General features: G+C 42.0%; 1 protein-coding gene across 1 annotated transcript in view; it reads left to right on the top strand.

Moving 5' to 3' along the window:
- The window catches only part of PODXL (podocalyxin like), a 601,941-nt gene that overhangs the window by 486,715 nt on the left and 88,773 nt on the right, over positions 1–26,453 (top strand). Inside the window, exon 6 of the mRNA XM_044088661.1 lies at positions 8,495–8,550. Coding sequence (XP_043944596.1) covers positions 8,495–8,550 — 56 coding nt within the window. The remainder of the gene's footprint in view (positions 1–8,494; positions 8,551–26,453) is intronic.

Below are 26,453 nucleotides of genomic sequence, written 5' to 3'. Positions count from 1 at the left end.
CCTGCTCTCCCTGACTATCTCAGCTAACAAAAAGTAAATAAAACTATTGTGATGTGAAACTCTAAATGTTCACTGTGTGGCTGATTAAGAGTACAAACACCTTCCTTAGTGACCACTGTTTACAAGCTACAGGAATTCAATATCCACATCACTGAATCCCAGTGTGTGGATATGCCACCACTGCCAACCAATATATGTGATTTGGATATCCCACCACTGCCCACCAATATATGTGACACCCCACCACTGGCCCAGTAATCAAGGAGCCTCAATCCTCATCACTGGCAACAGTGGAGGACATGCATTGGGAGGATGACAGTTGCACACACAGTATTTCCAGATGCAGCTCTCTGCATCAAGTGGAAGTTCTCCCTTAAGAGCACACACAGACCACAGTCAGTCTGGGGCTGGTATCTCGCTGTTTCTCCAGATCTCCAATAAGACTCCCCGTTGGCACAGCTATAGGGTTGGGATCTCGACAGAGAAGCAAAGCCAAGACCTCCAGCACCCTCTCTGTCCAACCAGTGCATTGTGTCCCTGCCCAAGTAGCTGACACATTCTCCTTGAGGTTTGATTTATACATACATACATACATACCTACCTGGGAAAGGCTAGCACAGGTTTACTAGCTATGCTCCTTCTGCCCAGACAATAAGATAGTTATCACTGCCACCAGCCACATCCTTATCAGCTACTTTAAGGCCCTCAACAAAGGGTGCCCAATCATACTGTGTAATGTTACTATCAATACAAACAGTAGGTTGACCAAGAGCAAGGCTATTAGGAGTGGCCCACAGTGTCACCAAATAAATATGCAAGTACTCCCAAAACTTAAACATGTCTCACAAATATCATCTACAATGAAAGGTTTAAATATATTTAATAGTAAATAATAAAAGAACAAGAAAATACTCAGTATGTGGTCACAGTAACATCAGAGTTCAAAATCACAGGAAATATTTAAAACAACATTGCAGGACAGTCTCAAATAAATAAAAAAAAAACTAAACTATACTTCACTATATTCCTGACTGACTCTAAGAGAATTACTACACCCTAGTTAACTTACTTACATAGCAAGCAAGGCAGATGTGGTGAGTGTGTCTTCCAGCTGATGTTGTCAGGTCAAAGAAAAATACAGAATACTCCGTCTCTCTCAGAGCATTCTTAAATTAATATACCAAATATTACTGCTAGGATAGCTTGCAGGATGACATCACTTCTTCTCATCCAGCTCTATCCCAGGTGAAAAACAACCATTGATGCAGCTGGTAGCATTTAGCATCTACCTGTGAAAATACATAAACAAGGCTTTTCTTGGATCTAAGGCAGATCCTGTAAGTCATAAAACAGCAAAACACATGCAAGACAATGCAGAAAACCTCTAATTCTAGATATTGTGTCTGTTACTGCTCTGAAACTGAAAGATAACATCCTTTTATTACGTGGTCATAAAGTAATTTAAATTTTCAGCTATTTGTTCTGAAATTAACCTCTTGTGTTCCAATTCCATTGTTAAAATATATGCATCTAAACAGTTACAGTAGTGTATGTACATTTCTGTTCTGTTCCAGTAGGGTACACAGTGGATACATTTGTAAAGCTCAGTACTTTACAATCCTTTTCAACACACACTTCTCTACCAGCAGTTTGATGTACACACAACGGGCAGTTCTAATACATTTGTAACACAAGCATATGAGTCATGTTGATATTCACAAATGACATATAATTATTTACAAAATTCCTGATAGCTGGGCTGGCAATACCTCCTTTTGAGACAAGGTTGTTTACAGAGAAGCACAGATTCTGAAGGTAGGCTGTTTGCCACTCCTAGTTTGCCAGTTTATCCCTCTCATTTATCTTCCTTAACAGAGTAACCAAACCAGACAGTTCCTGAACGAGGAGTACTAAAAACATGCAACTGCAACCCAATTCAATGCCTCAGACACTGCTTTGATATAGTCAACACTAAAGGTCTAAATTGGATGTATTCCCCCTTTTTATCACAATTCAACATGAACTAGAATTACAACAATAGGGTATGGGTGACACATACAAACTGCTGGTTATGGCTGACCTGCAATTTATCTCTTAACTAGGAAACTGGTAAACTAGGAGTGGCAAACGAAAGGAGGAAATTCTACATTGGTGTCTGTTAGCTTAAGCAGTTAGGGCAGTAAGCACTTAACAGTTTGCACTTTCCTGTAAAAGCTCTACACCAACATGTTCATGGTTACCTGGGAGGAAGAATTTTTGTTTACATTACATGGTGTTGCTGCATTTATCCCATTTTATAGACGTTTTGTGGATGATCTGTTCTTTATTTGGACAGGGAGTTCATAACAATTGGACTCATTCTTTCAACAATTGAATGGGTTGACTAGTTTTCTGAAGTTTACTATTACATCCTCTGAGACTAGAATTGCATACTTTGATGTTTTAATAGAGAGGTTAAGTAATGGAGTGGTTAATACTGGGGTGCATAGGAAGTTCTGCTATAGGAACACCCTTTTGCATAGACACCTCAGTTATGTTTTTAGGAATGTTATAAGGGGCCAGGCCATGCGTGTGTCAAGGCTGAATGCCTCTGAGGAGGTATTTGAAGTGGAATTAAGTCTAGAGGAGAGGATGTTAGCAAGAGGCTATAACAACTCTGAAATTCATAATGGGATGGATGGAATACCTGTGTTGAGGACAGATGTAGCACATCCTTATTTTTCTGATCATGGAATGGATGCATCCAGCAATGAGAGTAAGGAATTAAGTCACCAGGTTAAGATCCCACTATTCTATACACAGGATGCTGATGAGATCAGAGAAATTATTAGTAAGAATTGAGATATTTTAACTGTTGACCCTGACATTAAACAGATTATAGGAGACACTCCCACTTTTGTCTATAAGAATAAACTTAATTTAAAAATGATGTTATGCTATCCTAAGGGTCCTAATAGTACAGTGGCTATGGGTACTGTGTGTTGTAATCGCTGTAACTGTTGTAGGTATATAGACAGCAGTGGATGCTTTTTCCATCCTATAACTAAATATAAGTATAAATCTGATGCAGTAGCCAGTAGTCAGACAGAACATAGGTTCATAGGTAGGTACTAGACTATCGGCCCTGGGGCCTATAGAAGCCCAGCCAAAAAGGTACCCTGGCTTTTGCCACCCAAGAAAATTATTTTCCTGTGCCACTGTTGAGCAGAGCCACAGAGTTGATCCCCAGGGTGAATTTCCTATTTCCCATCCAATCATCAAGATTTTTCTTGAAGAGTGCTAATGAGGAGCTTTGTTTGATATAGATAGGTAGTTTATTCCAGAGTATGGGAAGTCTCTGGGACAGGAATCTATCCCTCTGGCATGTTCTGTTTATTGTGGTGACAAGGTTTAGGTCCCTAGTGCGTGTAGCTCGGAGGGATTGGGATTTCTTTAAGTGCAGCATGTCCAACAGCTCTGGGTTTGACATAGCTTTGTATGTTAGGCAGAGATCACCTCTAAGTAGGCGATATGCGACGGAGTAAAGCTGGAGTTTTTTGAGATGGTCTGCGTAGGGCATCTGTTTGAGGATGGTAATCCTCTTTGTGAGGTATTTCTGCGACCTTTCCAGTTGCTGTAGATGTCTTGTGAGGTACATACCAAAAGGGACGTTGTACTCTATAATGGGTCTAATGAGTGATGAGTAGAGGGGAACAATGACCTCTTTTTTTCTGGATGAGAAACCTTTTGTGATGAGGTGTGCCACGTAGAAGGATTTCCTGACTACTGTGGCGATGTGATTATCAAAGGAGAGATTACTGTCCACCTGTGTCCCAAGGTCTCTTATCACACTTTCGGTGTTAAGTATACTACCGCATATGTTGTAGTTCATGGGTACAGAGTTTTTACCAAAGGGGATGACAATGCACTTTTTGGCATTGAGCTTGAAGCCATGGCTTTGACACCAGGCATCTGTCTCAGTGAGGCCCTTTTGTAGAATGTCCACATCGTTAGGAGTTTCGATTATGGCTCCTAGTTTGCAGTCATTTGCGAACTTCATTAGCCAAAGACCTACTGTGTTAGCCTGTACTTGAGAGAAGTAGATACCAAACAGGAGAGGACCCAGGACTGAACCCTGTGGTACTCCACTTGTCACTGGTCTGAAGTTTGATTTGGAGTCTGCTACTTTCACAGTGTGGGTTCTGTCAGTGAGCCATTTGGCAACCCATCTTGTGACATAGGGATTTATACCTAGTTTAGTGAGTTTATCTATAATTTCAGAGTGGGGGATGGTGTTGAAAGCCTTGGCAAGATCTAGATAGGCTGTGTGAACCACCTTACCCTTGTCTACGGCTTTGGTGACTGCTTTAAAGAAGTCTATCAGGTTTAGGAGACATGATCTGCCTTTTACAAACCTGAACTGGGTGGGATCCAGAGTTTGGAGATTACCAATGTCTTTGTTTATAAGTTCCATGATGATACGTTCCATGGCCTTGCAGACCAGGCTCATCAGGCTAATGGGCGGTAGTTCCTGGGGTCTGTGGTGGCTCCCCCCTTGTGGAGTGGGATAACCATTGCTGTGCGCCATTCAGCAGGCACAAAGCCTGAGGTGAGGCATTGATTGAACATGGTGTGCCAGTTCGTTCTGTAGTTCATGTAGAACTCAGCCTGGGATGTTGTCTGTTCCCATGGATACTGTGTTCTTGGCTTTGGAGAGTGTGGTTTTTACCTGTGCAGCCATGATTACAGGAACTTTGCATTCTTCTGGTATAAATATGGGCTCTTTAGGGGGGGGGGTAAAGTTAGCACTGAACCTATCTGCGAGGATGTTGGCAATATCAGTTGGGTCTGTATATTTAGTGCCATTGTGCTGTAACTCAGAGCAGATCTGAGTGTTGCCATTGAGATTCTTGACATAGCTATAGAATGCTTTGTGGTTGTCTTTAGAATCAGTGGCGATTTTGTTTTCATAACTAGCTTTAGAGGATTTTATCAGGGATCACAGCTTCTTACTGAGGCTGACCAGGGAGCTCCTCCACTCGTGGGATTTTACTCTCTTTTGTAAGAGTTTCTTCCTTCTGTTGTACAGTTTGTTTATGACAGGGGACTACTAGATTGGCTTCCTTTTTTTGGAGGATAGCGTCTTGGTTCTGTTTGGGATAGCACGATCCATGCACTCGTGTAAGTGCTTATAAAGTGCAATTGTATAGGATTCAGTAGTCGTAACTGTATTGTCCATCTGCATGGGTGTCATGAAGTTCACCACTTCTTTCTTAAGAAGCATGAAGTTGGCTTTGGAGAAATTTTTTACCATGGTTTCCTTAATGGGGGGTGGAGGCAGGATGTGGATATCTATGGTAATTAGCTTATGGTCGGATCGGACCAATGAGGTGTTCACTTCAGGTCTGGAACACCAGTCATTCATATTGGTATTGACTAGATCTAGGATATTGTTGCCCCTGGTGGGGGTGTGGATAAGTTAATCCAGGGCAATGGAGTTTATGAATTCCAGAAAGCGTTGAGCGAAGGAGTTGGTACATGAGTAGTTTTCCCAGTTAATGGTGGCGCAGTTGAAATCGCCCATTATTAGGGTGTTTGGTTGAACCCTAATATTTTCCAGTACATCAAGAAAAGAGGAGTGGGAATCCTGGGGCATGGTGGGTGATCTGTAGCAAGCTACAATTTGGATTGCAGTTTTGCCCAGAGTTGGTTGCACTTGGATAACCTCGGCTGCATTATGCTGAGCAACTAGCCTGGAGGTGTGGATATCCTTAATGAATATGGACACACCTCCGACTTTGGTGTTCCGGTCCAGGTTACATGGCCGAAAAGTGTGGTATGAGTTATAGGCTGGTAGTGCAGGGGTGCTCTCTGGAGCCTTGAACCAGGTCTCAGTCACTGCACAGATATCGATGTTCTCCAGGAGTGCCTCGAGTAAGTGCATTTTGAGATTTAGACTTCTAGCATTGAGTAGCATCACCCTCAGTTTTTGCTTGCCTGTTCCTGTTACGGTGGTAAATTTGTCATTTGAACCTTGCCTAAAAAAGGCACTATAGGGGCGGCAAGAACCTTAGCCAGTATCCGGAATCTCAGGGGTGACAGGTGCAGGCCATCTCTGGCAAAGCATTGTGGTCTGATGCACCAGAAGCTTAGCCAATTGTTGAAGTTGATCATTTTGTCCTTGTACTTAGGCATCATTCTGGGTGACGGCAGAATGCTACTCAGGGCTAGGGTCATACCTGCCTGGGCTACAAGATCGGAGAGCTCTTCCATGTCTCTTTTCATGTAGTCCAGGAAGGTATGTCTCAGGTCGTTCACACCAACATGGACAATGACAGAGTCATATTTGTACTTGTTGTGGAGTGACCTGAGTGCATGGGTTATGTGGCGGATCCTGGCACCCGACAGGCAGCTGACAGTAACCTTCTCCTTGTTTAGCCTGGTGAGTGGGACATCAGTGTGCCTGACTATAGAGTCGCCTATGACTAGTGTGTTGGGTACGTTGTTTTGCCTTATTGGCTGTGGTTGAGTGGCACACTGAGTCTGCGGGCTATGTGTCATTTGGGTTGTGTTGGGGGCTGGAGGTTGCTTGCATTTCTGCTTTGGAGGTCTCTGTTGCTTGAGCAGATTATTATTGAGAGCCTCCGCGTTTTTGTGTTTCTATATGTGGATTTTGGTGGTGTAGATTTAGTGAGACTATGTGATGAGTGTGGTGTGGTGCAAGTGTTTACCTTCTCCTCTTGACTGTCAACTTCAGTCTTGATTGGAGAGAGCTTTACCTCCAGTTTGACTAGATAAGTGCATCTCTCACAGGTTGTAGTGTTGGGTGGTAGGAGGAGAGGATTGTCTGTGTACATGAGGCCATTTCTACATTGCCCCAAGATGCCCAGATTCATCAGATAGACAGGAGGGAACAGTGGGAGCTGACCCTTGGACATGCCTGAATAAAAAACTATTTTCCTCTAGACAAGTGAGGAAAGTGAGTACAAGAGCTGTTTTTCTCTAAGCAAGTGAGGAAAGTAAGTACCAAAACTGTTTTCCTCTAGGTAATGAGGAAGGTTGAGTGCTGTAGTAATTAGTAGGTTATTTAGTGCTTACAAGTTCTGAACAAGTGCTGATCACGAATAAGCAAATTCAAGTGCTAAAAGTAAGAATCTGTATCTGGACTAAACTAGTTACAGGAAAGGGGGTAAACAACATGTTGTGTATCTAGCTTACTGTGTATCCTGCTGGTCATATTATGTTGGTAAAACCGACAAGATGTTTAAGGACAGAATAAGAGAGCACTTATATCATATTAGAGTCAAGTCTGGTAATAATGCTTTATCTAAACATGTTGTACAAGCGGGTTCCGAACACACTTTTAAATTTTTGGTTATTGAGGTGATTAAACCTAATCGCTGTGGTGAAGATGTTAGGAATTATATTAGGTTGAGAGCAGATCGGGGACTTGGTCTCAATGACAAAGTCCCTCTGAAACCTATTCTTAAATTTAGAGCTCTGAATATTAAGTAATTAGTGTGTTATTTTTATTTTTATTTCATTTATATTCTTTATATATGTATTTTTTATACTATACTTAATGGGTTTATATGATCTCTAGGTGGTGTCACTTTAAATGGTTCTAAGTAGCTTTAATTATTTGCACTTGGGCAAGATAGTATTTCAGCTGGCTGTGTTTAACTTGTGTATGGTCTGAAGAAGCCTTTTTGGTGAAAGTGCTTACCTGTTTATGTCTTCTGGTCTCATTTATTAAACAGTTCCATGTTTTTATACATCTAATTGCTGTGTTCTTATCCTGGGCGGCCACGGTGGTGCAGCACTTAGTGTTGTCGCCTCACAGCAAGAGGTTCCCTGGTTCGATCCTTGGCTAGGGTGCTTTCTGTGCGGGGTCTGCATGTTCTCCCTGTGGTCATGTGGGTTTCCTCCGGTTGCTCCGGTTTCCTCCCACATCCCAAAGACATGCTGTAGGTGAATTGGACACCCTAAATTGGCCCTAGGTGTGTGTGTGTGTGTGTGTGTGTGTGTGTGTGTGTGTGTGTGTGTGTGTGTGTGTGTGTGTGTGTGTGTGTGTGTAACTTCTGTGGAAGGTTGGTCGCTGGGCTGGCAACTCGACACCATAATACTCCACTGCCAATCATGAGCGGACAGGTGATCTGCTGTTGGGACCCCTAACTGGGAAAAGCTGAAAGAAGAAGAATTGTTGCATTCTTATGCTATTACTCAGCCTTGGTCTGCTCTACTGTTCTTGTGTTTTATTTGGACTGATGATTGGATTTATTCTCAACACTGAGGTGTTTGTTCCTTTGAGGTGTTTCGTTTTACTTAAAAATTCTGTTTGTAAAATATCATATTACTTTTTTTTTATATCATTATTATTGCCAGTGCAATGATGATGATGATGATATTTGTGTATCAGGTTGCTGCAGAAATGAAGGTTATGACTTTGAAATGAAAAATGAATTATGTATAAATTCTATGAGCTGTTATTTACACTTTTCTCTTTCTACTTTAGATAGCAAAGATGACGTGATACAAATGCTGAAAGACAATCACGATAAGTTAAAAGAGGTAATTATATATTTTGTGTATGAGTTTGTGTTTGTGTGTGAGTCTGTATGTGTGTGTGTGTGTGTGTGTGTCCATCTGTGCCTGTGTTTCTGTCTGTGTCTTTGTGGTTTTGCATTATGGACCCAAGTATTTTAGTGTACTTCCCCAAAGCCATATCTCCAAATAATTGTTTCACCTTAAAGCAGAAGTGACTTAAACCCTTGTTTCCTGAAGGCTTTGACTGATTTCCTATATGTATTATACCTCAGAAACAATATGAGTTACAAAGCAGTGTAACAGAGACATTGGTACATATGTAATTTCAAAATGTAACTGATTTATTACAGAAAATACCCATTTTTTTACCAAGTCATATAATGGATATTACTAAACAGCATCTCTAAACAGATATGTATGTCTATGTAACTGTACATGGTAGACCCATAGTATCAGGAGAAAACTTGTTCATCTAGTTGCTAACTTCCCAGTGACATGATACACCACTGCAGCTTGGAAAAAAATTGTAAAACGTGCATATATTTTCTTAATATTTCCAAATCTTTCTTAAAATATAAGAAACCATGCATTTTGCATGTCAAGTCTCAGTGGCAAATCTGTATGTTTGAGAACTATTTGCTAGACAGAATCATTTCTGTACAAGTGGTTTATCCCAGATGATATGAATGTAGATATTAATTAACTGCTCATAAACGTAATTGCTGGAAGTAAGAAACGTTACCTCTGGATGTATTTATTTACGATCCTTCTTTTATTGCCTTTTTTATTGTTGTGCTCTGCTTGTGTATGCATACAGTTAATGTACTGTGTTCTGGAAAATGATGGAATAATTGATGAATGTCTGAAAAGTATGCTATGTTTTCGTAACTCTGTACAGTTATTAGCAACCTGGAGTGTACAGCTCATGCATACTATTTAGTGGGCTGTTCTACAGAATCGTTTCAGCTTACATATAATGCCTTAATACCTAATGTATAGGTTACCATTTTAGAAATATTATTTTGGAATAAACAAATTTGTGCAGCTTAGGATGCATCCACCTTTTTCTACCTGTTTTTGTGCAATTTTTACTACCTTTCTCTGCATGCATAAGTAAACATTTATAGCCTGGCTATCAAGTCTGTTAATGCATTATTGATCTAAATATAGTAAAACAGTCATATTTACTTGTAACTTTTTATAAAACAGTTCTTGTCTAATCCGTGGAGTATATATCTCACTGTAACTGTTTCACTGCACATAGATAGTAACTCATCTCAGCTTACAGGTAGTATCTTAGCACTTAATGCAGAGGTTACCATTATTTTTTCTCCCCACCTCACAGCTGACCATCAGCTGCCACCACCTCCTCTCCTCATTCACCTGATATACTAGCCCCACCTTTGTCTCCCCAGAACACAACCCATGTCTCAGTCCAGTGAGAAGACTGAGAATGTTGGTTCAGCATCATACTGCTAGCTACTGGGGAGAGTGCTCTAACTCCCTCCCACCCCATTTCAGCCTTATAATCTCCTGAGTCACTTTCTATAGGAGATGCATGAGTACCTCGCATGTGTACAACCTCCTAACCAAGCAGTGTAATCATGTGAACACTGAAACTTGAAGGTTCTCAGTGCTGTTATTACAGCAAGACTAGCCTAATTGGCTTCAGCCACTGACTCCCTTCCTCTCTGTCTGGTCCCTCCAGTGCCCATATCATTACATGACCAATGGTGCTCTGGGGTGCTGTAAGGGCTTTATCCCACAGGTCCAGATCAGAAGTTACCATGCCTGAGATATTACTGTAAATATGCAAGTATGACATGTTCTTAACTGCAGAAACAAGCATTGCTGTAGAACTCAGGATACATGTATTTCATCCATTTTATTTTTAAGTTCCTTTTTCATTACTGTCTTGTATAAGCATGGTTCACTTAAACTCTTAATACCAAGTTCATTAATGTGTTATGAAAGAAAACAAACCTCTGCAAGGTTATCGATAATTTCTGGAATGTACATCTCATATCTGCTCTTTCACTATATGTATGCACTTAACCATGTCAGCTTGTTGGTGACATGTTAAGCCCAGTGCTGAGGCTACCATTTTTGGAATATTGCTGTTAATAAACAAATGTTGCTAATACTCATAACTGGAGGAACATCAAAATCTCCTTTCTATGTTATTTCTTCATCAATATCCTGTACACGCATGGTTTTGCCCATTTTTTTTGTAATTGAAGTATCTACCAATACATTGTTAAAGTAAATATGATTATGGCATAGTTCCATAACTTTTTACAGTGTCCTATGCCTCAATAAATGTATGTCTCACTTTAATAGTGTCAGTGTACATATACTATTTTATATTAGTTGACAGAGGACACCTTTTAATCATTGATACCTAGGCTACATTCCTAAAATGTTATTAATATTTTCATTTTGCTTATGGTCATAACAGCAGTTAAAAAGTGATGTAACTCAAGATGTGTGCCTGATACTCATTTATTTTTGTGTTATTTTTACCACCATCTTGTGTAAGAATAGGCACTCATTTATGCTCATGCTGCCAAACCCATTAGTGCATTTTTAAAATAAATATGAAATATGTGAAATAGTTTCTATAACCCTCCACACTAGCAGTCAAGTACTAAAGGAATGTACAGTCTAGATACGCAAAAAACATGCTGATCACTACTGCTGTGGTTACTGTTGTTAGGACAATACTATTAATATGCAAGTATTACCTATACTCATACCTAAACCGCGGTGGTGCAGCGGTAGCGTTGATGCCTCACAGCAAGAGGTTCTCCCGTTCGATTCTCTGTGAGAGCACCCTCTGTGTGTAGTCTGCATGTCCTCCCCACGGTCAAGTGGCATTCGAAAGACATGTGTAGAATGGGCGTGCCTTCGTTTAAGGTTGGGCGTCGAGCTGGCACCTCAGCACCCGTAAAAAATCTACTGCCAATCATTAGCAGACCGGAGTTCCGCTGTGGCGACCCCTAACTGGGAAAAGCCGAAAGAAGAACAACCAATACTCATACCTGGCAGTAAACAAAACCTTATAATACAGGATGTGTGCATGTTAGCCACCTACTTTATGTGACATTTTTAGTACCATCCTACAAATGCATATGTGTGTACATATTCTTGCTGCCATGCCCATTAATGCTTATTAAATAACATATGAAAAGTATGTTATATATTTCCTTTGTAAATCTCACATTAACTGACTCACTGCTAAGATGTAGTAATTATGCCATCTTGCAGATGATACTTGTATGCTTAACACATGTGATACCATTGTTGACATATTGCAGAAATATGTAAACATTGCTAATAGTCACAACTAATGGATCAAATGCAGCAAATGTCTGCATAATAACTTATGTCTGCCAATCCCCCTCCAGTAGATGAAAGGCACATGACTGCAAACCTGTTGTGGTTAGAGTGATTGGCTAATGTGGAGAACATATGTCAGTACTAATGTTTTTCAGCATGTTGCAGACAATAGTAAAGGCAGCACGACCCCCCCCCCCAACACACATAAACCAAGGACAAACACTAGTCTGTCTACTTACATATTTCTCCTCATTGTTACCATTGACACTTAGGCACATTGACTATACAGCACATTAACACTGGTTGATTGGGTAATAGGGAGAAAACTGTAATTATTTTCAGATTTTTGCAAGCAATAACAAAGCAAGTCATCCCTGATACACGTAAACACACATGCACACCCAGACACTAATACAGATGCACACACATATACAAACACACGTGCACAGGCATACGCACATAGGTTAATACTAGGCTAACTGCCCTTTCAAGACATTTTTAAGCCTAGCAAATTATCCCTTGTGAGACTCAAACCCTGTACCTTGTGTTTGTGAGGCAAACACCTTAACCACTAGGCCACCCTCCCAACCCTATGACAGAATCAAATACAGGCAATAACCTTCTGGTAATGTATTTCTGCTTGTTGCTGTCAGTAATTCAGAAGCACAGTGATAGATAGCTGTAGTGGATACAATAACCTTGGATGACTGGCTTGTTGCTCTGAAAAAGTACCCATTACAATGTTTATATTTTAGAGAACTGCACCAAAACCATCACCTCCCTAACCCATACACACAAAAAAAAATGCAGATAGTAGTCCGTGTCATAATGCAATTCAATTCCTATTTGATAAATGTGATTCTTACACTAATCAAAGACAACACACAGGCTTTTCCCATCCTTTAAAACCCATACAAATAATTATTCCCATACTTTCACATTTCAGACTCTGCAAACCACACCATAATAAATAAAAAAAAAAAAAAAAAAAAAAAACTTCTGCAAAACTTAAAACCAACTACCTGAGCAGCAGAAAATCTACCTGCTGGATATCTAAAGCTAGCAGCAGATGCTGTGGCCTTCCCTATCTCTATACTAGTAAGTAGATCTATAACAGAAAGCCATGCCCCTGCTGTACGGCAAAGGTCATACATCATCCCATTGTGCAAAGGAGATAACTCCTCTGAATTTTCAGATTACAGACCCACAGCAAATTCTATGCCCACTATCCAAAATCCTAGAAAAATGCATTCACACACCCAACTCATCTAGCATCTCACAAACAATAATCTTCTAGCCAAAACATAACACAATCCAGAATCTTAGAAAAATACATTCACACATTCAAGTTATCATCTTGTATCCAAAACACAACACGGTTTTCATCCTAATCACAGTACTACAACTTTCCTCCCAAGTTTCACCAACATCATCAGCTATAATAGAAATGAAGATAACCTAGTTTCCCATCAAATACTCCTCTTGGAATTTCCCTCCTTTGACTCAGTCAGACAACACTCTCATGGTGTCATAGCTGTTCAGCAAATAGAGAACAAGTTGTTAAATAACAGTAATATAGTTTGCCTTTTTACCAGTCACTGCCAGCATCCCACAAGGCTCTATTCTTCTTTTCAATATCTTCACTAATAAACTCCACACTGCAACTGTCAATGCCACTGTTGTCCGATATGCAGACGGCTGTACACTCATCTACACTGACAATCTGACAATCCCTCCCAAAGCAACAAGAAGTCTCCTTCACTGCCATAGAATGCTAGTTATCAAACTCACATCTACTCCTAAATCCAAAAGAAAGCAAACTAATGGTCTTCACTCCCAAAAAGTCAGCAGAACAAAAATCTTTTTACATCCACACAACCAACAATACCAAAATTGAAAGATCCCTCAAAGAAAACTACTGGCTGTCCTAATAGGCAATAAACTAAAAAATCGCCAACACCTGCTCCAAGTCATCAAAAACCTTGTATCAAACTAGGACCCCTTTACAAGGCCAAACTATATCCTACCTGCTCTACAAGACATTGTATAGCAAGAACCTGCTTCAGTCACTTCTGCAGGCTTCACCAGTACTTAATAACCTGAATAAGTGGAACCTGTGTGTTGAGAGACAGCCTTACAAGACTATCTGCAAATATATAGAGCTGAGTATATTTTTCTGTATTATTCTGTATTATGGAGCTAAATTGTTGCTTAGATATCTGTTGTCTTACTGCTCTGCAAATATACAGAGATCAGTATATATTTTTTTGGTTTTATAATTTGCACTCTGATTCCTCACATCTCTGTTGAAACTGGTTTCCCCATCCCCCCTCCCTGTTCTTGGTTGTAGTTTAAATTTGGTGGCTTTTGCCGTTCCCACCCCACTGTAGATTTGATCTAGGACACTCCCTCAGTCCCATCTCTTTACCGCATTCTACCTAATAAACCTTTTCTGCACTTGCGTTTAGTCCTTTTTAATTTAATTACATTTTTTCAAACTGTGTATGGACTAATATTGCTACATATTCAAGTGTGCCAGCTTGCACTGCATGTGAATTGTTTTTACTACTGTTTTTGCTACTTTTCTGAAAAAAAAAATGTATCTGCTTTTACTGTATTTGTGTTTCTTCCTACTTTATTTTGCTTTTGCGTCATCTTAAAAGTACTCAGTTGTATTTATTACTTCTTGGTGTAACTCATTCTAAGCCTTTTAGTTTAAGCACTTGGGCTTCAGACCAGTTGTTTTACATTAAGAAGGTTTGTGGTCTGCACTGTAGTGGCAGAACAGGTGGCTTACATCAAGTTGAGAACTGCTGATTGAGGGCTCAGTGTCTGTTATTCTAAAAGTGTATTAATTCTGGTTTAAGCACTTGGGCTTCAGGCCAGTTATTTTACATTAAAAGGGTTCGTGGTCTGCACTCTTGTGGGAGGAGAGGCTGGACTCTGCCCTTCTGAGTTGGGAATTTCTGGTTAAAGGCTTATAGTGCCTGCATATTTAAACTGCTTCTTACTGAAATTGGTACACCTTCTTTGCTGTAGCATAGACTAGATCCAGGCCTGCTGAATCTAGCTTTGTTTGTATAACTTGAGCACTAATCCAGGCATTCTTTAAAGTATTCAATTGTATTTATTACTGCTTGGTAGTAACTTGATTAAAGTGTAGCTATCATTCTAAGTCTTTTGGATTAAGCACTTGGGCTTCAGACCAGTTGTTTTACATAAGGAAGGTTTGTGGCCTGCACTGTGGTGGCAGGACAGGTAGCTTACATCCTTCTAAGTTAGGAACTGCTGACTGAGGGCTCAGTGTCTGTTATTCTAAAAGTGTATTAGTTCTGGTTTAAGCACTTGGGCTTCAGGCCAGTTATTTTACATTAAGAAGGTTTGTGGTCTGCACTCTTGTGGTAGGAGAGGCTGGACTCTGCCCTTCTGAGCTGGGAATTTCTGGTTAAAGGCTTATAGTGCCTGCATATTTGAACTGTTTCTTACTGAAATTGGTACACCTTGTTTGCTGTAGCATAGACTAGATCCAGGCCTGCTGAATCTAGCTTTGTTTGTATGCTTGTTGTTTGTTTGCTTATTTCCCTGAAATGCTAATTCCACCTAAAACGCGGCTTTTCAGCGCTTCTGTGGATCCCTAGTGATAGCTGCATTGCTTACTGTACTTATTTCCTTGTTTCACTTGAAAGAAAGTTACTGTTTGTCATTTTTGCATTTAAGTTACCTGTAACACATTGTATTTAAGATACCTGGCACTTGCTCACTAAAGCAATTATATAAGTCAGCACTAAAAAATTAAAAGCACTACACCCTCACAAACTCCCCTTGAGTACCTTGTTCCCCATTGGCCCTTTTTTCAATTATAAAGGAATTCCCAATACTATTCTAGCATGTCCAAAGGTCAGTTGTCAATCTCCTCTCCGGTCCAGCTGGTGAATCTGGGAATCTTGAGGCAATGTTACAACTGCCTCATGTACACAGACAACCCTCTCCTCCTCCCAACAAATTCCAACACATGTAAGAGATGCAACCATATAGCCATACTGGAGGCAAAGCTCTCTCAACTCAGTACTGGCGAAACCAGTCAGGAGGAGAAGGAAACCACACTCACTACAATTCCAGTCTCACATAGACCTACCACGACAGCAAACCAAACACATAAACACACAAAAACATACTCGGAGGCTCTAAATAAAAATCTGCCTAAGCAGCAGAGACCTCCAAAGCAGACACCCAAGCAACCGCTTCCCCAAAACAAAACACGTGCAACACATAGCTCACAAAGCCAGTGTGCCGAACAGTCACAGCCCTTAAGGCTAAACAACACACCTGATACACTTGTAATAGGTGACTCTATCGTCAGGCACACTGACGTCCTGCTCACCAGGCTGAACAAGGAGAAGGTCACAGTGAGCTGCCTGTCAGGCGCTAGGATCCGCCACATAACACAAGCACTCAGGTCACTCCAAGGCAAGTACAAATATGACTCAGTCATTGCCCATGCTGGTGTGAATGACCTGAGATGTACCTCCCTAGACTACATGGAAAGAGACATAGAGGAGCTCTTTGAGCATGTAGCCCAGGCCGGTATGACCATGACCTTGAGTAGCATCTTACCCTCAACAAGAATGATGCCACAATATGAAGACAAGATGATCAATTTCAACAATTGGCTTAAGTATTGGTGTCATTCAAAGGGGATCCAATGCCTGTCAGCCTGGGATGACATGCTCGACAAGCCACGATGCTTCGCTAGGGACGGCTTGCACCTGTCACCCCTGGGCTTTCGGATATTGGCAAAGGCTCTTGCTACCCCCATAGTGCCTTTTTTAGGCAAGGCTCAAAAGACAAACCCACCTCCATAGGTATCACAAGGGATAAGAAACTAAGAGTAATGCTACTCAACGCCAGAAGTCTAAACCTCAAGATGCACACACTCGAAACTCTCCTTAGCATGGAGAACATCGATATCTGTGCAGTAACAGAAACCTGGTTCAAGACTCCCGAGAGCACCCCAGCACTACAAGGTTATACCTCATACCATGCTTTTCGGCCCCAAAACTTGGACCGAACCACAAAAGGAGGGGGAGTATCAATATTCATCAAAGATACCCACACCTCCAGGTTGGTGGCACAGCACGAAGCATCAGAGACTATCCATGTGCAACTAACAGTGGGTAAAACTGCCTTCCAGTTTATAACCTGCTACAGACCACCCTCCCAAACCCAGGAACCCCACTCGGCCTTCCTGAGAACACTGGAAAATATGAAGGTCTCTCCAAACACCATTATATTGGGCGACTTCAACTACCCAAACATAGACTGGGAGCATTACTCTAGCTCCAACACCCTAGCCCAAAGGTTCCTAGAATTTATAAACTAAAATGCTATGGAACAAGTTGTTACCACTCCCACAAGAGGGGAAAACATACTGGACCTGATCATCACCAACATGGGGACTCTATGCTCCAGACCAGAAGTGTATCCCTCACTGGTAAGATCAGACCATAAACTAATCTCACTGGATATTCACATCCCGACTCCACCCCCTGCCCTGAAAACCACAGTGAAAAACTGCTCTAAAGCAAATTTCCGAGGTGGAATCCTTCAAAGCCCTCAGGCCTGTGGAAAATACGGCCCAGACCACAGAATCCTTTATAAACGCATTCTATGAACACCTTCAGGAATGCATGGATCATGCAATCCCAAATAAAACCAAGACCCAATCCTCCAAAGGCAGACCTGGTGGACCCCAGCCATAAACAAACTATACAATAGAAGGAGGAAGCTAATACATGATAGAGCAAAATCCCAAAAAGGGAAGGCATCTCTGATCAGTATTAGCAAAAAACTACGGGCACTCATAAAATCGTCTAAGGCCAGCTTCGAGAGAAAAATTGCACAGGACACTAAGGATAATCACAAGGCTTTCTTTAGTTATGTTAGCAACCTGGGTGGGAATTCCCAGATATGCTCAGAATTAGCCCAAAATGACAAAAATACAACGAACCCACAGACATTGCCAACATCCTAGCTGACAGGTTCAGCGCAAACTCCCCCCCCCACCAAAAGGGCAAATATCTATCCCAGCAGAGTGCTGCCCCCCCTGACATCTCAGATGCTCAGGTAAGAGCTGCCCTCTTCAAAGCAAAAAACACAGCATCAATGGGACCAGACGGTGTCCCGGGCTGCGTCCTACATGAACTCCAAGAAGAGCTAAACCCAAACATAAAACTACTGTTCAATCTCAGCCTTACTACAGGATATGTACCCAAAGAGTGGCGTACAGCAACACTGGTCCCCCTCCACAAAGGTGGTGCCTCAACGGATCCTGGAAACTATCGCCCCATAAGCCTGACTAGCTTGGTCTGCAAAGCTATGGAAAGGATCATCATGGACCTCATAAATAAAGATATTGGGGACCTACAGACACTGGATCCTACTCAATTCGGCTTTGTTAAGGGCAGATCCTGCCTCTTAAACCTGGTTGATTTCTTTGAAACAGTCACCAAGGCCATTGACAAGGGCAAGGTGGTCCACACAGCCTACCTGGACCTCGCAAACGCCTTCGATACAATACCCCACTCGGGCATTATAGATAAGCTCACCAGCTTAAATATAAACCCCTATGTCACTAGATGGGTTGCAAACTGGCTCAAGGACAGAACCCACATGGTTAGAATTGCTGGAGCCATGTCAGACTCCAAACCAGTTACAAGTGGCATCCCACAAGGCTCAGTCCTGGGACCTCTCTTGTTCGGTATATATTTCTCGGAGGTACAGGCCAACATGGAAGGACTGTGGCTGACCAAGTTCGCAGATGACTGCAAACTGGGCACCATAATCGACTCTCCAGCCGACACAAGCATCCTCCAAAAGGGCCTCATAGAAACAGACAACTGGTGCCAGAGCCATGGCCTCAAGCTAAACGCTAAAAAGTGTATAGTCATCCCCTTTGGCAAAAACAAAGTGCCCACAAATTACCACATAGGTGGTAATCCATTAAGTACAGAAGAAGTAATTAGGGACCTGGGGACCCAAGTTGATAGCAATCTCTCATTTGATAACCACGTGGTCAAAGTGGTTAGAAAAACATTTTATATAGCCCACCTAATCATGAAGGGATTCACATCTAGATCAGGGGAGGTCATCGTGCCTCTTTACTCATCCCTCATCAGGCCCATAATTGAGTACATTGCCCCTTTTGGGATGTACCTTACCAGACACCTGCAGCAACTGGAAAGACCCCAAAAGTACCTCACCAAGAGGATCAGAGGGCTCAAACAGATGCCATATGCTGCCCGGTTAAAGAAACTCCAGCTCTACTCAGTGGCATACTACCTGTTCAGAGGCGATCTGTGCCTGACGTATAAAGCCATGTCCAACCCGGAATTAATGGACATGCTGCACCTCAGCAAATCCAGATCCTATCAAGCTACGCGCTCGAGAGACTTGAACCTCAGCACTGAAATAAATAGGACATGCTGGAGGGACAGATTCATAACCCAGAGGCTCCCTTCACTCTGGAATAAAATCCCAGTCCAGGTTAGGCAGAGTCCCTCATTGACTCTCTTCAAGAGGAATCTTGATGAGTGGATGGGAGATTGTAGGTTTACCCCGGGTATCACTTCTGTGTCACTGTTAGACAGAGGCACAGTATACTAACCTCGAAAAAGGGCATAGCAAAATTAATTTAAAATGGGTGGCGAAAGCCAAACACACTCTAGCTAGGCTTATAAATGCCCTAGGGCAGATAGCCTAGTATGAACCTATGAACCTATGAAGATAAGACTATAGATAGGTTACAATAAGATAGCCAAACTGGCCACAATATATCATACAAAATCTACCAGTGTGCTGCATTAAAAGAATTAAACTGGCTAGAGCTACCACTTTACATATCCTACTCCCAACTAGGAACTGCCTACAAGCCCATTTATAAGCCAGATGGACTCCCTGTTGTCCAGAGCACACTATAGCATCATTCCTGCACCAGGCATCTGAGATCTAACAAACCCCTCCTACACATATCTAAATCAAATAATAAGGCAGGAAACTCTATATTCAGGCTACATCTTTAAACTATGGTACACTATCCCTGTTGAGCTCAAACTTGCTAACAAACTATCAACTTTCAAAATCCAACTCAAAAACATACCTAAACAATAATCGTCTCTGTTCATGTTCAACTCCCTGCTATATCTGAATAGAACAATATTCAGAATTACAGTACTTAGTAGGTATAGGCTTTTACAGTCAGTGCTCCCATTAACCATGACTGACTGACTGACATGCAGGGATGAAAACAGAAATGCAAAATGAACCACTGCATGTACAAACATAGATGCACATGTATGAGCAGGTGCACGCGCACACACACACACACACACACACACACACACACACACACACACACACATACACTCACACACAAATGCTCACAAGCAACTTATACATATGTAGCGCACCCGCAGATGTAGCTGAAGTAGATATGGGTTCCTTCCTACCTGACTCTGGTGACACCCCTTCTTTAGGCCCAACATCCCAAGGTGGCAAGTGATAACAGATTTTATTCTAGGTGACACTTTAGTTTTAAAGGGCAGTAGCACAACAATATTTCAACAGTGCACCAGTTAGCAGTAAGGCAGAGTGAGATATGCATGTAATGAAACCATACATTTTCCCCCTTCCCCAGAACTTAACAGAAAAGATCTTAACATTCAAACATGCACACGAAGGCAATATCAATGAGCAGTAAAGCTTTTATAATGCAGCAATACAAACACAGGAAAAAATGCAATGTCATTGAGGGAAAAAAAGGGTTATAATACAACAGTACAGATATGAAAAAGATGCATTGTCATTGAGCAGTAAAGATTCTTGAAGGCAGCAGTACTAAAACGAGAAAAATTCAATGTCACTGAACCATAAAGATTTATTATGCGACAATACAAATATAAGAAAATGCAATGTCATTTAGCAATAAAGAGTCTTTAGAGCAACAGTACTAACACCCTCTATCCCCTAGATCAATCTAAACAGACCAACTATGAGACACTCTATTGTACCCTGTCCACTGGCCAGTGACTACTTACAGTCCTACTGCCGGCATGATGGGGTCCAAGGTTGGAGCTCATATGGATCCCAGCTATTTGTAATCCAGAAAGTGTTTAGGGGGAATCCACAATCTTATAAAAGTATAAAAAAATGACGGCCAAAAGCCTCTCATCACTCTGTCGAGAATATCCCAGTGACCAGTCACCGCAGATGCTCCGACGGGAAAAATGGAAAATCAGCCGTCAAAATTCTGGTAGTCATCTATGGCATCTCTGCACTAGGCCCAAGGAAACTCCTTTTCTTGCTGAGTCATATGCAGGCGTGGAACTACTGGTTTCAGAACTTCTCTCCTGAATCCACAAAATACCATCATCCAGGATTTCAGCAAGAGACAGACACAAACTGCTACCTCATTTCTCTGTCCCAAAACACTAAAAGAAAAAAAATCCAGTCATGCTGCAAGGCCATTTTCCCTTCAGCTAGTCTTTCAGTCTTCCCTCCTTCAGCTAGTGTTCCAGTCTCTTCTCTTCTCTTTCACTTTCGAAATTGTATTTTCTATCCCTAAAAAGGAGCTTCACCTTGTGGTATAATGGAAAACTGCAGTCTTTTACTTCTACAATGAAATGCAGTGGGAGCTATACTCTCCCCCCACTTGAAAATCTTAGGTCCCCCAAGTCAAAGGTAGATTAGGAGCAAAATATTTACAAGCACTAATGCACCATCAGCTGAATAATATTTTTGAATACCTCCCACCAAGTGCGATCAACATTACACTTAACTTGGACTGAGGTGTCACCAATGGAGCAGGAGGCATAGGGGTCATGGGCGCAGACTCTCTGATGAGCTGTGGTCACAGGTTCCTGTGTACTATGTCCCAAACTGTCATATGTAAGTGTCTGAGGGGGCTGAATCAGTCTCTGCTGTTTTGGTTCGGGAGAGACAACTAAGGAAATTTGCTCGGAAGGTTTGTCACTCATAGTACATTCAAAGTCCAGTTCTTCAGTAGGCATTTTGTCTGCTTCTAAGATCTCCTCTTGTATAACTTCACTTTCTTTTTCCATGACGGTATGACTGTCCTCAGTACTATTTTCTGAAGTTTGCCTCCATCAGTATCAGATTCTGCAAGAGGTACAGAAACACCACTTAGTCTATTGTCAGGTCTGGGCTGTTCGAAATGACAAGGAATGAATTCTGGTGCATTTACATTGAGATTACAGCCCATGGGGTTTTGAACATCCTCATAAAAAAGCCCACTGAAACTCCAGTCATCATCACTGTCCTCCTCACTTTCAGCAGAAGGAAGCATGGGCTTTTGAACATTGGAGAGGATATTTTCTCTCCACCTTAGTCTTCTGGATCACCTTGAGTTAGACTTCCACTGAGCCATTCTGGGTTCTGGATTCATGAGTCTCACTGATTTTGCCAAAGGCATTAAGTTGTTGCGGTGCCAGGTTTTGATAGGTCCTTCTTTCCCCTCAGGGTAAACTTGATAGACAGGGATATTAGGTAGCTGAGAACAAATTAGGTAAATTTCAGACCCCCAGCGGTCAGCTAGTTTACGCTTTCCTTGTAGACCCAAATTCCTCAAAAGGACTGTCCCCTGGTTGCAAATCATGCATCTTCACTTTCTTGTCATAGTGAGCCTTGTTTTGCTGATGTCTTTGCCCTGTTGTTTTTTCAGCTAGCTCATAGGCCTGTCTGAGGTTCTTCTTGAGTCTCTCCACATAACTGCCATGAGATCGCACTGGTGTATCATCATCTGTGACTCCAAAGGTGACGTCAACAGGAAGACGAGCTTCTCTTCCAAACATTAGGAAGTAATGTGTGAACCCTGTAGCATAATTTTTAGTACTGTTGTAAGCAGGCACCACTGTGGCTACAAGTCTACTCCATTGACTCTTCTTCTCAGCAGATAGTGTCCCCAACATGTCTAGTAAAGTTCTGTTGAAACGCTCCAGCTGCGGATCCCCATGAGGATGATAAGGAGTGGTGTGACTTTTTTGAACTCCCAAAAGAGTGAGTAGTTCATGGACAAGCTTGCTCTCAAAATCATGTCCTTGGTCAGAGTGTATCCTCTTTGTGGCAGTCCATACTGTACAAAGAACGTCTCAACTAGTAGTTTTGCCACTGTAACAGCTTTCTGATCGAGAGTGGGAAATGCTTGAGCATATCGCGTATAGTGGTCTGTTACCACCAGCACATTACTGATCCCGTCTTCATCCAGTTCAGTACACAGAAAATCTATACAGACCAGTTCCATGGGTCCACTACTTTCCATTTGACCCAATGAGGCAGTTCTGGTCGGCAGAGTCTTTCTCTGAATGCAACGAAGACATGTACAACAATAATCCTCAGCATCTTGCTTCATGCATGGCCAGTAGAACCTGTCTCATCCCAGACCCATAGTTCTGTCATAACTAAGATGACCATGTTCATCATGCAATGACCGGAGTACTACTTCTTTATACTTCTGAGGAAGCAACAATTGCCACTTTTCACTGCCGAGTGCACTAGGAGATATCCTGTACACTATTCCATTCTGTATCTGGAGTCTGTCCCATTCTTTGGCCAAACGTCTGGTCAGGGGATGAATGTCTGTGTGAAGCATATAAATTTGTTTCTTCTCTAAAGCAGCTACCACTAGGTGACCCAAGGGGTCTTCTCTTTGATCTCTCCTAAGGTCACTGTTACTCAAAGCTGGTAGCAATGAAGCCTGTAAAGTGACCAGATTACAATAAGCTTGGGGTATGCTTTCTGCAGACAGGACCCAACTTCTGGGCCCAACATTCAGTCTGTTGATAGCAGGTTGCAATCTGACACATAGCTCTCACCCCTGGCATTGGAATTTCCACCCATTCATAGTCGGGGTGTAAATCTCCCTGAGGTCTTCTGGACAGACCATCAGCATCTCGATTTTCATGTCCTGGGAAATATTTCAAACTGAAATTATAGTTGCATAGAGCTGCCATTCATCTGTGGTCAGTAGCATCTAGCTTTGCAGTGGTCTGGATGTATGTCAGAGGATTGTTGTCAGTCTGCACTTCAAATTCAGCCCCATAGAGATAGTCATGCAGCTTGTCCACTACCGCCCACTTTAAGGCAAGGAATTCCAATTTGTGCACAGGATAGTTTCTTTCTGTGGGGATAAACTCAGACTGATAAAAGCCACAGGTCTCAGCTTCTTATCATACTCCTGGTAAAGGACTCCCCCTAAGCCATCCCTGCTAGCATCCACATGTAAAGAGTATGTCTTTGTTGGGTCAGCATATGCCAGCACAGGTGCATGTGTGAAGCAGTACTTAAGTTGTTCAAACGACTCTTCACACTCAGGAGTCCAGCGACTCTCAATAAGTTCTTTAGAGCCTGTCGGTCCCTTGGGCTTCTTCACAAGGATGTCTTCATATGTTTTCTCATCATTTCAGAGTAAATGATTGTGGGGTCTTGCTATCTTTGAAAATCCTTCCACAAACCTTCTATAGTAACTGCAGAACCCCAGGAAAGATCACAGCTCTGTGATAGTTTTGGGTCTGGGCCAAGATGTCACAGCTTCAACTTTGCTGGGATCTGTGGATATCCCATTTGCAGACACTACATGTCACACATAGGTTACTGAAGGTTGGAAAAACTTGCATTTGTCCAATGACAACTTCAGGCCTTCCTTCTATATCCTGTCCAATACTTTCATCAGTCTTTCTTTGTACTCCACTAGGGTCCTCCCAGAAACAATGAGGTCATCCAGGTAGACTAAGACTTCCAGGAGATGCATGTCTCCAACTGTTCTTTCTATGATTCTCTGGAAAGTTGCCGGTGCATTTGATAAACCTTGAGGTAGGTGATCAAACTCAAAAAATCCCAAGGGGGCAATGAAGGCAGTCTTCTCTTTATCTTCTGGGTGCATAGGGATTTGATAGTATCCACTCCTTAAGTCTAGCACACTGAACCACTTACTGCCCACCAGGAAATTTACAGCATCTTCAATCCGGGGAGTTGTGTATTGGTCTGGAATGGTTCGCTGATTCAGAGTACGATAGTCAACACATATGTGAATTGACCCATTCTTTTTCCTGACAACGACAATGGGAGAGGCATATGGACTTCTTGACTCTCTAATTATCCCTGCGGCTTTAAGTTCTTCCAAATGTTTTCTTAAGTCCTCCAGGTCTCCTAGAGCTACTCTTCTGGAATGTTCCCTGAAAGGCCGGTCCTCTTTCAGTCTTATTCAGTGTTCTACATTCTTTGCACAGCCCACATCCAGTTCACTGGTAGAAGAACATTTTTTCTTCATTAGTAGCTCTTTAGCTCTGCTTCCCACTCAGGGGGAAAAGCCCACCTCCTATATCAATATCTTCCAGCTTCAACTCATTGGCCCAGCTCTCATTCCTTGTCAACACAGAAGCAGGTAAGTGAGTGGCAGCATAAACATTTTCCAAACACACTTGTGAATGCAGGACAATGGGAGTACTTCCTTTATTCTTCAACCCCACAGGCAAAGTGTCATAAGGATGCTTTAACTTGTCTGCAGGCCAAACTTCTGGAACTAGTTCCAGCCCCGGTGGCAAGTCACTTTCTGGATCTATTTCCATCATGAGATGAGAGGAAACTGTTTGTCCACACATCCTCACTTTGGCTCTCAAACAGGTATCCTGACCAGGATGAATTATATGCTCTTTCCCAGACAGGGTCCACACATGACCAATTTCATCCTTCTTACTATCCTTCTCCCTTTGAAGGGCACAAAAAGCTGGTCTCAGGAGAGGATGGAATGTTGGGTGTTCCTGGGTCAACTGAGGCGTCAGCATTCTTCTGACTAGGTCAGTATTTGTCCCTACTAAAATATATGCAGAATCCTTTTCTTTTGGCCTGGGGCACACAACAGCGAGAGTTTCAAAGACTTCTGTTGACCCAACAACTGAAGTGGAAAATTCTAACTTGAGTGAGACATACCCATCATAAGGGAACTTTGTATCACTTAACCCCCAGATCTCCAAATCCTCTAACTTTTCAAGTGGCAGATGCTTTAAGTATTTTTGGTAGAAGTCTCTGTACAGAATGGTGGTTTGTGCACCAGTATCCAACAGTGATTTACTGTACACCCCTTCTATTTTTACTGACATGACAGGAGTTGGTCCCAACAGCCCATTGGGTAGTTTTTGTTTCCGGTGTTGTTCAGCTGCATGGCAGTTAGCATGAGGTTGAGGTACCACTGGGTGACCTTGCCATTTCCACGGATAAGACTCTTTCTTAGTAAAGCTTTGTGGTCTCAGATGCTGAGATTTTTGCTGAGATGGCTTTTCAATTTGGTTGTTCACTTCAGATGAGCTAGAAGTGTGCATAGTAGGTAGTCTCTCTCCCCTATTACAAGGGTTAGTGTGAAAAGGAGATCCAGGATGCTGTCTCTTGATGTTATATTTTATGGAGCTCTTTGTAACTGGGCATTCAGCTGGCCCCTTCACTGAGTTGAAGTTGCCCTGCATTGCACTAGCCAATAATAGTTCGTTCACTCTTTTCAAGTTCTCTGCATTAGAACACTGTTG

This window comes from Protopterus annectens, chromosome 11.part0, assembly GCF_019279795.1.
Source record: "Protopterus annectens isolate FY-2018-M chromosome 11.part0, PAN1.0, whole genome shotgun sequence".
Taxonomy (NCBI): domain Eukaryota; kingdom Metazoa; phylum Chordata; order Ceratodontiformes; family Protopteridae; genus Protopterus; species Protopterus annectens.
The sequence above is the reverse complement of the archived record's forward strand: the minus strand, read 5'-3'. Positions and strand labels throughout refer to the sequence as shown.